Source organism: Rattus norvegicus, chromosome X (genome assembly GCF_036323735.1).
Source record: "Rattus norvegicus strain BN/NHsdMcwi chromosome X, GRCr8, whole genome shotgun sequence".
NCBI classification, from domain to species: Eukaryota; Metazoa; Chordata; class Mammalia; order Rodentia; family Muridae; genus Rattus; species Rattus norvegicus.
This window is the reverse complement of record NC_086039.1, coordinates 41,516,756-41,533,825: the sequence shown is the minus strand read 5'-3', so window position 1 is coordinate 41,533,825 and position 17,070 is coordinate 41,516,756. Positions and strand designations below refer to the sequence as shown.

The window sequence follows — 17,070 nt, the reverse complement described above, 5'->3', positions numbered from 1 at the left end:
CGAGAGAATGCTGGTATCCGATTCAATGAAATGAACTATTATCTTAAAGGCAAGGAAGTATGAGAAGAGGACCTAACCCAGAGTTGTATCCTCATTAGTGATCTCCTTAGGGACGGAGATGGAGACTAGGAGTAAAGCACACTGTGTTTGAAGGGGGGCGGGAGTCAAAGAAACACCAGAAGAGGTCTATAAAAGTAAGAGGGGAAAGGAAGGCAGGCAGCAAAGGGCACTGTTGCCAGGAAGCTCAAGCCCTCAGGGGAGGTCTCCAGGAATGTTTATAGAACATGAGAGAGGCAGGAGGAAGAAGGGCAGGTACCGGCCACCTTCCATCCATCTTTGGCTAATGGCCAGTGAGAAAGGATGGCACGGTGAGTCTTCTGAATGCTGTGCCACTAGCAGTAGACTCCAGAGGGACAAGAGTGCTTGGGCAGAATGAAAGGGGTTAGGCAGTTAGAAATCAGGCAGGGATGCAGCGAAGTAGTAAGGACTCACCCCACCCCTAGTCTTGAGGCAGGTGTGGGGAAATGTGCCTGGTTAACAAGCTCCTAAGTGCTTCAGATCTAAAAGCACACCCTCAGAAACATAGGCTCAGAGGGTGCTAATCAGGGTCCTAACTGGTCAGTACAGACTGTACGCTTTGCAAACTGCAGTGCCTGGGAGTTTAGTGACAAAGGCAAAGAGGTGAGGTGCACTCTACTTTGCTTTCTGCAATGGAAATCTTCCTACCTCGCTCAAAGCCTGTGCGTGGGAGTCTGGGAGTCGTATGCCTGAGGAGTTGGAAACATGCAGCCAACTTCTCTGTACCTGCTGTGGCCAAGGCCACAGCTACTCCCTCACACCACCCTCAGGACACTGCCTCCCCAGGTGTCTGCGTCTGCTATTTCTTTTCTCTGGGCATGGGCTGACAGGCTTCAACCCCAGGTGCAAAGTGCACAAGGAAACAGATCAGAGGTGGTGCAGCACTGAGCTCCGTGATGGATTCAGCTGGGGAACAAGCATGAGCCGCTCTAAAGAAGCTGCTCTTCACATCTGCCTCAGAACTGGCCAGGGAGGCCAAAGGCGCCCGAGTCCCTTCCACAGTGACCTTGGGGGACTCCTCTGTTCTGGACACTGTAAATCCTCCAGGAGACACCCCAAATCACTCAATTACCACTATATGCCTATTCAAAGGCTCTATTAACCAGAAAAACAGCAGGGACACTTGTTCTTTGCTGAAAGAAAAAAGAGGCAATGAATTTGAAAGTAACAAAGACTATACTGGGAGGGTTTGGAGGGAGGAAAAGGGAGGGAGAAATGATGTAATTATATTATAACCTCAAAAAATAATTTTTAAGGAGCACATGCTTGCAGGAAATGTAGAATCTTAAATAAAAATGGGTGCTTATTTCCCAATATTAAATTCCCACTTGAAATAAACACAGTGAGTTTCAAAACACAAAAGTACCAATGACCTCTCTCCAGGGAGGAGCAGGAAAAGGCAGGGAGACCAAGATAACAAATTTACCCTTCAGGGAAGCAGAGACGTCCTCATTTATCTTTTACAGTGATCACCACTAGCAAAGAGGACAACAAAGCCCATTCACACACTTCTGTTTTGAGACAGGGTCACTGCCACAAAAATCAAGAGGCAAGGCCCTCGGACCACTGTGAGTATCTGAGTCTCCACATCACTCAGTTTGGTAGTTTTGGTCACAAAGGAAAGCTGAGGTCAACACATCTTAGGTGGCGCTTTAATTAGCTGTAGTCCGGAGCTTCATGGTGAGAGAAAGAAAAGCTTTAAGCCCCTCACAAATCAGAACATTTTTTTTCCGGCTTTCCCAATGGGTAGCCAAGTGACTCAGCGTCAGCCCAGTGTGGGCACTATTATTGATGAGAAATCTTCCGCCTGGGTGATATACTGCATACAGCACATGCCCAAAACACAGTGCCAAGTCATACCAGGAAGACAAGGCGAATTATTCACCTCCACTTCAAATGCAGGCAAATCCTCTCTTAATGCAGCTGCTATTCCATATCAGAAAGACAAAGCAGGGAGATAGAGATTTCCATCTAAGACTCAAGGAATTATTAGGCAGAGTCTCTTCTTTCTTGTTGACTATTAAAAAGGCAATCAAATTGAGGAAAGCAGAAGGAAAAGGAGTGGGGGGGGGGGGTGTTTCTTTTTTTCTTTCAAAAACCGTCCCAGAGTGAAAAGCAGCACAAAAGGCTGAAGCCCCTCTCTCTCTCTCTCTCTCTCTCTCTCTCTCTCTCTCTCTCTCTCTCTCTCTCTCTCTCCCTCTCCCCTCTCCCCTCTCCCCTCTCCCCTCTCCCCTCTCCCCTCTCCCCTCTCCCCTCTCCCCTCTCCCCTCTCCCCTCTCCCCTCTCCCCTCTCCCCTCTCCCCTCTCCCCTCCTCCTCTCTCTCTCTCTCTCTCTCTCTCTCTCTCTCTCTCTCTCTCTCTCTCTCTCTCTCTCTCTCTCTCTCTCTCTCTCTCTCTCCTCTTTGTTAGTACTGTGAGCTCCACCTAGAGGTCATTTCTAGAATCGCAAGTTAATTCAAGTTAGGAAAAGAATAATCTTTGTTTTCTGGGGTTTAGGGCTAGTAGTGACTGAGAACTGCTGGAGATCCTTGGATAACACCCTATTTCTTATCTTGCATTACTGGGACTTCTCTGAACCATAATATACAATTCCTCCTCGGGGAACCTAATGAGATCCAGAAGGACGATTGCCTTTGATGTTTGTGCCTGTCGAGCTGCTACTGGAGTTCCTGGCACATTGAACTCAGCTCAAAGAAAGCAGAGTGTTCAAAGAATACTTTCGGAAGGGAAAAAAGTGGCAGTTCTGATTGAAATGAAATAAAAGACAGGTGATCAACCCAGAGGGCCAACAGGAACATGTCTAATATTAGAAGGACTGACAACAGTTTCCTTAAAGAAGGACCCATAGACCATTTGCTTAGAAGACCCAGAGACAAGACAGTCGCTAACTGAATGTCAACAAGCACTCTGACGTACTCTTAATTTCTATTTCTGAAAAGCTGGCTACAAGTACCCAAATATCCATAACTCACCCATTCATACTCTTTCTCTCTCTGTGTGTGTCTCCCTCTCCATCCTTCCTTCCATCCTTTTCCCTCTCTTTTCACACTAGTCATCCTATGAAAATCGATACTTTAGAACCCCAGACTAAAACAAAGAGCACCTAGTATACTGAGCATTCAATTGTTCAGTGCAAGATACATCCTGCCCCACACATCACAAGGTACCTTTTAAATAAACCAAGCCTTCAAGAAACAACGATGTGGTATTTGTGCCAAGAGCTTCATCTACCATATGGAGAGTGTTTCGCCACAGCCCGTATGTTCCTGTCTCCTCCAACCTGTGTTATACATGACCTAAAACAGCTTTGACAGATCTTGGATGAAGAAAAATAATTTAAAATTACTCATTGTTCTCTTCCAAGACCACCACAAATACTGTTCAAGGTCTTTCATTGTAAATATCCATCTGCTTTTTCATTCTTGTTAACTAAAATATCTATGATAAGGCATCTCAATCCTGAGAGTAGAAAAGGTTCTGCAAAAAAAAAAAAAAAAAAAAAACACTTTTGCCTGAAGATATGGGACTGCCCAGAAGTCCTCTTTCAACAAGGATAGAGTGAAAATCTCCTTGTTTCTTGATCCTAAGGCAAAATTGCTGGTGTAAGGAATGACTCGAAGCAATATATCTAATGATAATAGTAAGAGATGGGTATGGCTAAAATCCTAAGTACACAAGACTTCCAACCTGATACATTAAAGCAATCATTGCCAGTAAGGTGCCCACGATGCTCTTGCATGTCCATGTGCCATTGGTGACTGCTATCATCAGAAAGATGTCAAAACTTCCTCTAAAAAGAAATGTTGCTAATTTCAGAGCCTCTTACTGACAGAGTAGAATCTCAGGGGAAAACAGTAAGGGTATGCCCTGGCCCTGGCCATTTGAGTTCCAACTCCAGAAGAATATCTCCAATGCAAAGTGGACCGCCTTATTACTAGTAGACAATATAGCTGTTCAGAATGACCCTGTTGCTTTATTTTGTTGCATACCATCTGAGAAATTTTACCAAGCTTCACAAGTACCCACTTGCAGCAGAAAATACTTTCCTATTACTCTGCAATGGTCCATCTTTCATGTATACCTTAAAAGCATGCCCTTTGGGCCATTTGTAGAACACAATGGGTTATGAAGTAGATGGGCTTTACTACAGGAAAATAATTGCCTCAGGACATTTGCACACATCATGCACAAATGGAAAAGACACATGGACAATATGGGTTTTTCTTCTTTGCAACTTGAGAGCCCTTCTGCCAGCTGCTTCCCATGGTTCCCCACTGCTCTACATTCTGCCATACCCAATGATGGTTTATAGAAAAATTCACTAGGCAGTAAGCCATGTGGCTTTTACAGGCAGCAATTAGGAGGGAAGCAAAGGCTGAATTACGTGGCATTTGAAAATGCAGTTAGAGAAAGAACAAGTCAGATCTTATTTTCTGTTACTCCTGGTGATGAAATCTACGTGTTCATCCAAAAGGACACACCTACCTCTGGGGTCATTTGGAGCCAACAGCTCAGTCAATAAAAATAAATAAATAAACTGTACAGTCAATGTCAAGCATGAAAATCCATTAAATAGTAAGTGAGGTTTTTTTCTTCTATCTGAAGAATTCCTTACCTTTTCTTGAGCTTTCCTTTTTGTCCCTGCATCCATCCATTCATTTTCTTTCTCCAGCATGTCAATGAAGGCCCAGCGAACACCCTCAATCAATTCTTCCATCTATAAGAAAATAACCAAAGAAGCAGTGTTAAAGCCAGAAATTTCAGCCAAGGTTTCCTCAGCCTGAATCAGGTTGCAAGAAAACTACAAGGTTCAAAATGGGGAGAGGGGAGTCTTTCAGATAAATTTCATGCTCTGACTTTTTTGGGGAGAAGGTATCTGTAAACAGATGATGTAAGGGGTGACAGTAAACTCCCCAAAAGGTATCACTAACCAATCACATTACTGTATGTAGCTACTAAATAGCTCCATCCTCATCAACATATCAACTAATTTCAATAATTTAATAGGAGCACACACACACACACACACACACACACACACACAGAACCTGGGAGTGCCAAGTAACAACACAGACTGTGTTTTTTCACATAGACATGGTCAAGAAAGTGAACAACAATTGAAAGGGATGTTGTTAAAAAAAGAGAATCATGCTGGATATACAGCACCCTAAAGGAGATCATGGCAACATGAGACAAATTTATGTGAAGATCCCCAAACCTCTCTAAATTCAGTACAAGTAGTGAAACCAAATGCTTAGTCATCATCTATTACCTTTCTACTGCTCTCTCTCTCTCTCCTCCCTTGAAGCCCAGCAAAGTCTTATTCAGATCTAGAATACTGGGAACAAGGCAACATCTGTAGAATAGTTTTCTGAAAGGTCTTTCCCCAGGCATTTAAAGAATGAGATCATATCCATGTTGAGGACATATTTGCTTTGCTGACAACCCCTGCTGGACCATAACAGGAATGGGGAAAGAGAGGCATTGCTGCAAGGGTACAAGGAAACCCTGCTGTGTATGGGTGTATGCCTCATAATCCTACTCACCTGCACAGATGCGTTGACTTTCTTAATGGTATATCCAATAAAAAACAAACCCTGGAGCCTGGTTCCAGGACTATATTTACTTTTGAGATCATGAAGCTATAGATCAATTGTTAATATTCTAAATATCCCCTTTGTTCTATAAGGAATTGTCAGCATAAAACTCAGTCAAAATAATTTCTTTCTGTTTAATAAGTTTTAAGTTATGTTTTCAGTTCAATAACAGTTGCAAAGGAACCAGAGCTGTAAATCAGTGGGCTAGGTTCCATCGTATGTAAATAAGAACAAACAGCAGATGGAAAAGGGGGAGCTTCACAGCTATTTCTTCCAACTTTAGTAAAAACACTAAAAGAAAGAGAAAGCTCAACTTTGGATCCAGGCGTGACAAGAACATGAAATGATGGAAGAAAAAACAGTCTCATTAAAATAATTAAGTCATAATTTCCACTGTAATGTGCATATTGGAGTCAGGGGGCCTTATAAGTCCTGATTTTAAAATTGATTATAAATAAATAAATAAATAAATAAATAAATAAATAAATAAATAATCTTGGAGCCCAGGCATCAGAACAGTAGTGTCACTTATCTAAACTTCAACCTGGGCAGTGGGAGTTTTAAAAGCTCCACAGATGAGCCCAATGTGCAGACAAAGTTAAGTACCATGAGCATTTCAGGAAGCCACTTATTTTACACATAAGGAAGTTAGAAGTTGGTGATCTGTATAAACTCAGACAGCTAATGAAGGCCAGAGCCAGGCCTTGACCACAGAGCCTAGATGACAACTGTGAGTACAGACCTTCTAGAAGTCAAAAATGTAGTTCTCTCCATGAATCAGAGGAAAATGCCAAGGAAGTAGAAGGCAACTAAGAGTCAGGTGCAGAAGTGACCATTTCTAACAAGGAAGGAACAGAAATAACATGGAGCCTCCTAGATTCTGTTTTTTGCTTATACCTTAAATCTTGATTAACTCATCAATCTAGCGTATCACCTGCATGCAGAAAGAACAAGGCCATATTCCTTTTTTGCTTTGCTTTGGGTTTTTGTTTAGTTTAGTTTAGTTTAGTTTAGTTTTGTTTTGTTTTGTTTTGTTTTGTTTTGTTTTGTAGCATGACCCCAACCAGTTCTGAGGCTGAGGTGGGTTTATTTTTTCCCAATCTGCTTTTATACCATTTTAATTACATGCAAGTAATAAGGTCAGTTCTATGTTAGGGAACAAGCAAGGCAAAAAACAAAGTGCCTGTGATCACTGTTTAAGGGCATATCAGAAGGATGAAGATATATGAACCTACTTCCTTGTCCCAGCCCAAAGTCATACTCTTGCCTGTAGCCTACTTCTTTGTTCTAGCCCCAAATCAGATTCCTGCCTGAGCTTACTTCCCTGTCCTGGCTGGATCTCAAATTCCTGCCTGAAGTCTACTTCCTTGTCCTGGTCCAATGTCAAATTCCTGCCAAGTGGCCCCAAAAGCTCTCCATATCTCCCCCTTTTTTATTTCACAAACAAGACTGCATATGTCTTAGGTGGTTCTGACAAGAATTCCTTCCTTACCTATTGTGGAATATGCGTTATCAAAAGCAACGCACTTCTGTCTTAGGTTGGTAAGGCTCTGTGCAGGATCTTACCCATCTCTGACTGCCAGCCTGTTAAAATAATAACTCTGTCTGGGAGTCCATTTTAGTTTCAAACCATGTATTTTGGCCACCAACAGTTGATGTTGTTAAAGGCAAAATTTATCACAATAGGCAGGAATAAAAGTATTCCCAGGACAAGAAGGGTTACCATGATCAAGCTATATTTCTTGAAGCTTGATCAAGATGGAAATACTGACATCAGACCATAAATAATTTTATCAGCAATATCAGCATCATCAAAGCTCAGCAGAGCAGCATTCTGGAAATTCATAATCTCAGTATGCAAAGTTTAAACATCCAGAGAGGTGTTAGAATTATGCCAAACACTCTGCAAATGTCTTAGAACTTTCCCCCAATTATAGTGACTATCATTGTGAATTTTAGAAGTAACACAAATCCATTTACAATTGAGATGGCTTCTTATTCTCTGAACCTCCTCTCCAATGATTTAAATAGTATCATAAACAGTATCAATCTATTGTTCCAAACACCTAAGTCCTCTTGAATACTCAGAACATTAGTAACATATTTTGCAACATGATTAACAAAAGTAGCTGTCTTAACTTCTTGTAGCAAAGCAATTCTAGAAGCAGTAATGAGAGCTATTAATGCAGTGAAAGCTGCTTTAGCAGCAATAATCAAGCCCACTACCCTTTTGCTTCTGCCTAAATCCTGACTCACTTCTTCCAGTATTTGCAAGCCTTTTTCAGAATACCAAGGTCATGTAATACTCACAGACAGTAAAAAAAAAAAGCTGGTGGATAGACCACCATAACGGACATGTCAGTTTTCTATATAGTAACACAATTGGAAAGTGTACAATTAATACAACATACATTAAATACTGTGGAAGAAACAAAATTTTAACATGACAATAAAAGATTAAGAGCTTTAACACATGTGCTAACACTTGTTTGACATCCAGATCCTATCCCAATTTTATCCACTACAAATGTAACTTCATACAAGGCAACTGTCAATTTTCAAATGTCTGTGAAAATGTCCAGAACCGGCCTTCCAAATGAAGATTGTTATTACTAATATTGGATCGATTTTTAGACCAGTCCATGATTGAATCAGAATAACTGGTCACAATAAAGGAAAGATTCATTATAACTTTTCATATTTGATTAATTTTTCAAAGGCATTTTCCACAATCTCCATGTTTTCTGTCCCACAATAGTGACTGAAAAGCTGTAAGACCATATTCTAAACCAAGGAGGAATACCAGAGATTGAAAGAAGTGAATAGACAACATACTTAGTAGCCAAAGAGATGGAACTAGATAATTGTACTGGCTAGTTTTGTGTGTCAACTTGACACAAGCTGGAGTTATCACAGAAAAAGAGCCTCAGTTGTGGAAATGCCCTCATGAGACACAACTGTAAGGCATTTTCTCAAGTAGTGATCAAGTGGAGAGGACCCAGCCCATTGTGGGTGGTGGCATCCGTGGGCTGGTAGTCTTGGGTTCTATAATAAAGCAAGCTGAGCAAGCCAGGGGAAGCAAGTCAGTAAGTGACATCCCTCCATGGCCTCTGCATCAGCTCCTGCTTCCCGACCTGCTTGAGTTCCAGTCCTGACTTCCTTTGGTGATGATCAGCATGGAAGTGTAAGCTGAATAAACCCTTTCCTCCCCAACTTGCTTCTTGGCCATGATGTCTGTAGAGGAATAGAAACCCTGACTAAGACAATAACTAATGGCATATGGAAAGATGAGACAAATCAAGAAGATGACTAGTTCCCGGGATACAGGCAAGAATAATGCCATGGATGTGCTGGCATTCTCTATGAGGGAAACATTGAGAGAGAGAGAAAGCTGAACTATGGTGTGATGAAGAGTGTGTGGACTTCTAAAAAGCCAATTTGTAGAACCAGTAGAAGATACATGAAAAGGAGAAAGGAAGGAAGGAAGGAAGGAAGGAAGGAAGGAAGGAAGGAAGGAAGGAAGGAAGGAGAGATAGGGATAACCCAACCCAGGGGTCTGAGGCTTGGGACTGTACAATGTTTACTACTGATGTTTTTGTTGCTGCTAGGTATGTGAGCTCTCTGTGTTCCAATACCAATGGACTCATTGAGAAGGAAAAGACTGAAACTATGCCAAAGGCCATAAAAGATTCTGAAAGTACAGAATGGGAGATGAGATCCAAAGATTATATTGAAAGATTCATCTTAGGTGTAAGGCAGGATTATGAGAGGAAGAAAGGACAAAATGTCATAAGAATCTCCAGAGTAGAGGGCATATAATCATAGATTTTCTCTGTGAAATCTGGCTGAGATGTAAAACAAATGTTTGTCTTTTTAAAAAAAAATTCTTTACCTTCACACATGGCCATATACATCCTGGTAGGTTAAGTACTCTGGGAGGAAGGAACCTTTCACATATAACAAAAGAGAGAAATAAATGTTTTCTCTCAATACCCCAGCCAGTATGCAGTAATAATAGGGAGCATCCAAAAACTAAGCAGAAAGCTGACCATCCCCAAGGAAATAGGTTTTTTGGAGTAAGATGCATAAAAGTTAATATTTCATTATGTTTTAATCAATCAAAATGAGACAAAATAAGCACTGCCATGGCCAAAGAGATCTCAGACTATTGTTTATTGTTGTTGCTGTTCTTGTTGTTTTCAGTTTGTTTTGCTTTGTTTATTTTTTATATTCCTACCACAAATCTTGAGGTCATTTATTATCTACATATTAATAAAGTATATAGTATTTGATAAAATCCAGCTAAGCAGCTTGTTTTCATAGAAGTTGCCTTGGCCATTCCAAGGTATTATAATGGCTATCAAATATATTAAAGGCTTAAGAATAGAAATTTCCATAGTTTTTTTTCAACCTCTCTCTGCACCCTGCTGATTGGCATTCCAAGTGGAAATACACTGCAGCAATGGATTTCAGCTCATTGTCTGAATGAAGAATGACAAATAGTTTACCCATATGTAGCATTCCTCCCCAAAACACACACACACACACACACACACACACACACCTCTGTCCACCCTAAATCAATTCTTTGATAACTCACTCCCTTTGTGGCTTTCATCAATGTCAAAATGTAAGCATATAACTTCACTTCTTGCCACACTTGGTCCTTCTTTGCCCTTGAGGATCCCCTTCTCTCCCCCCTCTCTTTCTTTTATGGACTTATTCTATAACATTTTCTGTGACATAGTACTGAACTACCCTAACAGACCTTCAGACCAAGAAAAATCTTTGAAAATGATTAATATCATTGGTTGGCATGCCAATGCAAAGAAGTTAATAATTTTAGCATGTTGGAAAAAGGAAGATAAATCACAGAACACTTTTGATTTTTATCGATAGACTAGTCTACAGAATCATACAATAACATTGTCTTTAATCAAATTGTATGCCCTGTGACAGCAAAAGCCTGACATAATTTTTAAATAAGGGGGGAAAGAGAAATAATATTTCCACATCAAACCTTGACCTAATGCTCCACGAGCCATCATATAGCATTAATGGAAATCACTTAAAGTAGAAGTCAGCAGGTTAAGTTATGCACACAAAATGTTTACTTAGAGTCAAAGAACAAAATGTAACATACAAGAATTAACTAAAATATTACTGTAATAAAATCTGCAACATTCAAGTTAAGGGCCCTCTAGGTTTCAATGGACTGAAAATACAGTCCATTTGATTGGTCTATAGCAGTGGTTAGTTCACTTCCTCAACAATGAGCATTTAAAAGTAGACTCTCTTCATTTGTTGCAGTCCATGAATTTGGTCACAATATCCTATATCAGACAATACAAAGTTTCACATGTATCTATATCTATGCTATTCTTCCATCATGAGCTTTTAAAAAAAAATGAGACTCTCCTATCATCTCCTTCCCACTCCCTTCTCTCTCTCTCTCTCTCTCTCTCTCTCTCTCTCTCTCTCTCTCTCTCTCTCTCTCTCTCTCTCCTCATCTTTTCTCCCCACACACAGATATAAGAAATTTTCCATTCATATAAGTAGGTAATGATGGTACACGGTGTTTCATTTAAATACATGACAACAGTGTTTTATGGCCTAGGGATTCAGTTCATCCCATGATTGGCTATAGTTCCCTTCTATTTTTTGCTTCTAGCTATAGAGAAATCCTACAAAATCAGTCAAAATCTTTACTCATATCCATGAATCTCATCCTGATTTTTCAATTCCTTTTTGGAGTCCCTCTCAGACTTATAATCAGTACAATATAGATATATATGATGTATTATTTGGTTTGTTTTTTCCCCTTAGGTTTACTTCTTATTCAATGTTAAATATTACAGAGTTCTTATACTGTCGGAACCATGCCTGAGAACCCAAAGAAAGAAATGGTGCAATGGACAGCCTCATCCACCCAGACAGTGTATTAAAACTTGGTTCATATGCATCTTGATAATTTCAAAATCTTAAAAAATTATAACACGACTTTTTATTTAGTCTCCCTAACAAGGTCTAGGAATGTTAAGAATAAGAACCATGACATAGACCAAATAATACTATAGATATATGTAAGAAAGCCACCAGGTATCCTGCAAATTCTATTTTCAGTAACATTTATGACTTTGTATATCATGTATGATTTTTACATGATTTTTTACATGATATATCTCATGTTCATAATACTAACATGGGGCAGATGCTTAGTAAAGACAAATTCATCACCTCATGCATTTTGAACTCTCCACTGGAAGTTTTAACTGAAGAAACTAAGCAAGAGTAAAAAACAGAAGGCATACAGACAGGAAAGAAGAAATAAAGCATCCCTGTTTATAGATTATATGATCCTGTGTACAGAAAAACCTAAAACTACATCGAATGACTCACAAAATGATAAATTCTATAATGTTACAAGATATAAAATAAATACACAAAACAACTAGCATATTATATCCCAATAAAACTGATGAGAAGGAAACTGTAAAGGCAAATCCATTCACAATAGCTAAGAATTACAATATGTAGGACTAAAGACTATACTTTCAGGGATCATTTCTATAGTTCGTTACTACAATATGTAGGACTAGATTAGCACAAGAAGTAAAAGACGTCTACAATGGAAAGAATAGTTCTGTGTTTAAGGAAAGAGGGGAGCCCAAACATTGGAAGGACTTCTCATTTTCATGAGAGGCATAATTAATATTGCTAAAATGTCCATGGTACTCAAAATGATTTGCAGATTCAAAACAATTTCTGGGTAAATATTTTTGCTTTTTACAAAACTAGCAAAAGCCATTCTGAAATTGATGCAGAGGCAAAAAAGATTCCAAACAATCTTGAAAAAAAGAGCAAAGCCGAAGGCATCACAATATCTAATTTTGAGACATACAACAAAAGCATAAGCAAAGCAGCATGGTATTGGCATGGGAACGGGCACACGAGCCAATGAAACAGAACAGGAATGCCAGAAATAAATCCATGCTTCTACAGCCAACTGATTCCCAACAAAAGGCCAAAACATACATTTTCCTCTTCAATAAAATTGTACTGAGAAGACTGGATATTCATATATGCAATATTTGAACTAGATCCTGTCTCTCAATTTGTACAATGAAGGAAGGAGAATCGATCCAATAAACTACTAGAAGGAAACAGAAAAAACAGTTCCAAATTCTGGAGTAAGCTGTAATTTTTTTTTCAATTTGGTCCTCAAAGGATAGAAAACGAAAACAAAAATACAGATTTGGAATTCATGAAACTAGAAATCCTCTGTGCTACTAAAGCAATGAAATGAAGAACCAACCTGGTAAATAAAAGAAAATATCTCTAAGCTAATCATCTGTTTAAATATTAATATCCTAACCATATAAAGTACAAAAAAAGACATAGAAAAACAAAACCCAAGGAATTCAATTTTAAAATGGGCAAATGATCTGAATAGAAATTTCTTACAAGAAGAAATACAAATGGCCAAGCAACCCCTGAAAGAAAATGTTTAGTGTTATTAGCCAATGGGGAAGTGGAGATCACAACCAGTGTCATCTCCCCCCAGCTACAATGGCTATGGTTTTTAAATAACAAATGTTAGTGATGAAAGAGTATGCTACATGTGGACGGTAAAAGTAAATAACTCAACTGAAAATCGAAGAGTAATTATTAGAGGCTGGAGCCTGGAGGGACTACTAGCACATGAGAAGCTAGATTTGATGGCTGTAGCTTGTGTACATATACTCAACCATCATACTAAGTAATCCTGTTAAAATTTTAAAAAATGCTTCGAGTAAATAGTTAACAAGGAACTGAAACTGAATCAAATGTTTTTCATGTATGCAAGTCTATAATCATCATCTTGTAATTCCAAATATAACCAAGATTTAATAATATGGAACTTTAAAAGAGGGGAAAGTACATGGTATTCCTTTTTTATATAAAGTCATTTTTTAAAATGGACCTATTCAAATTGAGTGATTCAAAACTGAATCCACCTATGGAATTCATCAATGAATAGCAAATGTCTCTAGCATGGCAATAGACTGCAATCAAATGCAAACTTTATGACAGGCAGATAACTTAATAAGTTAGCCAAGTCTACTTTTAAATTGGTGCTATCAACATTACATCTCTATCTCTCTATCTCTGTGTGTCTGTCTGTCTGTCTGTCTTCTATTTGTCTCTATCTCTATCTCTACTTCCATATACCATTGAAATAGAACAGAGTCTGTTTCCTCTACATCAAACTACTTGATTAGTGAAAAGGAAAAATGGACACCATTACTAATGTTTGTAGTTAACTGAAAAGGGAGAGAGCATATTCTCAGGAAAGGGCAATTGTCATTTTACTAGAAATTCAATCATTAAGTGAATTCATAAATATTGCATATTAATTGATTTATTAGGCTATAAATATTTATATAAATGAGTTTTTAATTAGCTTCTGATAAAAACATAGTAATGTCATTGAAATAAGTAAAAAAAAATGGACCTACAATGGAAGCAGAATAAGTGGCTAAGCCAAAAAAAAAAAACTCTAAGCACAGAAACTGCTGCAGTTTCTAGCAGCCAAATGAGCTAATAAATCATATCACAGTGTCAGGATTAGCAAACTTTCAAAGTCATTAAGCATGTAGGGAAAAAAAAAGAATATCCCATTATTTTGGCCCAAGTAATGCTATAAAGCATATTAGTCTGATGGCATAAGAGTTTAGCATGTCCTTTCATCAAAAGCCACACAGCTGTAAGACTGGGCTAGGAACAGGAAGAATATCCTTTTCATTGAATATGAATATACACGCTCTTCCCTATCTTATAATTTATCAAGTCCTGTTTGCCACTTTGCCACTCTCAGAGGGAAGGAATCAGAAACTAGAATAATTTTTACAAGTCAACTGTGTCATCCTAATGGCTCAGCTCTTGACCTTAGCTGTGATAACTACACCCTTTCCCCCAGCAAGTAACTGTGTTTGGTTACTCCCCATATTCAGATTTGATTAAGGCACAAATACTTTCTTGCAGCAAATGAGTCTCCAGTACTAGGCTTTTGCACTGCAGAGGTATGATCCAATTTGCTTGCCCAGATGGTGACCAATAAAATGTGGCAAGAGCACCACAGTCCAGTGCTATCCCAAGATGGAGACAACAAATGTGAAAAGTGGGCCAAATGTGTCACAATCGTGGCAACACACTCAAGACCAAAGCCAAGAATAATGTCCACACTTACTTCAAAAGAATTCCCAATGAGCTATCTAAATTACTTCTTTCGCTGGATGTCATTTTACCAAAGATTGCATAAGTGAGTTGTCAACACTGGAGTCTGAGAATATTTACTGCAACAAGATTCAGCCAATAGAGAGTTGTGAAACCTGGATCTGTTATAAAAATTATATTTGGCTCCTTGAGTAGTTTCTTGAGATTCTCCTATGAGCCAAACTAATGTTAAATGATAGGGCAGCTTCTGGGATGTTGCCAAGCCAATGGCATTAAAAGATCTTTATTCCAGGGATGGAAAGATGGCCCATCAGTTAAGAGTGCATGCTGCTCTTGCAGAGGATCACAGTTTAGTTCTTGGTATCTACTAACAAACATTTGTAACTCCAGCTTTAGAGGATTGTACATCTTTTCCTGGCCTCCTCCCACATGCATGTGCATGTACTAACCCAGAAACACACATACATATAAATAAAAAAAATCTTTTAAAAAAAAGAAACAGGGTTTTACTCCAACTGAAAGCTCTTAAGCAGGAAACAATGGAGGCCTAGTAATGACAAAAGTGCCTGTATTTCTCTCACTTTAAGATAGATTAGAAAGAGGCAATCTGCATGCAGAAGATGCCACAGCCTGTGTCAAAACTTTCATATTATAAATGCTACCTTTCCTGTTAATGGTAGACATGACCGACAGAAGAAACATGTGCTACCATTGACTGGCTACTTGCTGTGCATGATGGATTGTGCTGACCAAACTATAAGAATTATCTCATTTAATCCTCACCCAAACCAAAAAAGGTGGGTACTATTTTATCTCTATCTGTGATAATCTGAAATCAAAGCTTTAGTTTGGCATCCTTTCTTTAACAAAGCCTTTGCTATATGGCTTTAGATCCTCTCACTAAACCCTCTAGCTCTATAAATCTGGCCCTGCCTTCAGGCTTGCTTTGGTCAACAGGAAGTATCCGTGGCATTTTTCTTAGCTACTTGTCTGGGTAATGTGATAAAATACCTGACAAAAGATAGCCAGAAGGAGGAAGGGTTGATATTGGCTCTAGTGTATCAGGTGAGGAAGACACAGTAACGGGGAATTTGGGGAAGCTGGTCACATTGTATCACAGTCAGGAAACAGAGAACAATGAGTGTTTACTTTGTTCTTAACCAGTCCAGTGAATGGTGCTGTCAATTAAGTTGAGTCTTTTGTCTTCAACTAAATCCAAATACTCTCAGAGGTGTGTTTCTATAGTGATTCTAAATCTGGTCAAGATGAAAATGAAGATGAAGCATCACAACCTTTATGCCAGGTCTAAGCCTGAGCATCGGGAGACCTCACATGTTTCTGCTTGCTCACTTGCACCTCTGCCATCACCATGGGAGCATGCCCGGGCTAGAGAGATGATAGAAGGAAGACACATGGAGCAGGGCCTAGTTGTCCCAGTCATTTCTGCCAAAACTAATGTTGATGGGCCAACCCCCAGACATTTGAGCAAGCACAGCCAAAATCAAAAGATCTGTAGAGGGGACCACCACGGACTCCAGATGCACCAGAAGTAATTGCTTATTGCTAAACGCCAGTTTGATTTTGTGAGTGATTGTTACACCGCATTCTTCTAGCAACAGATACACGTGGACAATTTATAAATACGAAAATAGGTTCAAAGCATTAACTAATTTTCCCAACTTGGTAAAAGGAGATACTGATTTTGAGATACCAATGTAACAAGGGTAATATTCTAAAACCCAAATCAGTTCATTTTCCCTACTTCGGGTCTTCAACAGAGTTTCTCTAAAAACTGACCCTATTGCTACCTGGTTCAATTTACTAGATGGACTAAGCAAGGACACATTTGGTTGTCAAAGTATTTATTCTATGCGTAATCTGTGTTCAAGAGAACCGTTTTTTTCTGGATAATGATCTTTGTGAGAGCATCTGTCATGAGCATTGCATATGTAGGGAACAAAGAACCACTAAGTATAAGGGCAGTGGTTTAATGCATGACACTGACTTTCAGGTGACTTCTGCCATCAACGTTAGAGTTACATCTCATTAACTCAACCACGGAAAGGAATGGTGAACAAGGGAATTGAAGAACTTAAAGAATATTAATGGGAGCACATCAATTCAATTATCTTCGCTCACTGATGAGGTGAGCTCCTAGTATATGGAGGTTTCAAGTTCA

General features: G+C 39.1%; 1 protein-coding gene and 1 pseudogene across 2 annotated transcripts in view; one reads left to right on the top strand and one right to left on the bottom strand.

Moving 5' to 3' along the window:
- Positions 1-17,070, bottom strand: part of Phex (phosphate regulating endopeptidase X-linked) — a 248,666-nt gene that overhangs the window by 137,401 nt on the left and 94,195 nt on the right. For both annotated transcript variants that reach the window (XM_039099503.2, NM_013004.2), the window contains one exon: positions 4,694-4,795. In XM_039099503.2, the coding sequence (XP_038955431.1) occupies positions 4,694-4,795 (102 nt within the window). The remainder of the gene's footprint in view (positions 1-4,693; positions 4,796-17,070) is intronic.
- LOC120099546 (small nucleolar RNA U3) lies at positions 12,218-12,298 on the top strand (annotated as a pseudogene).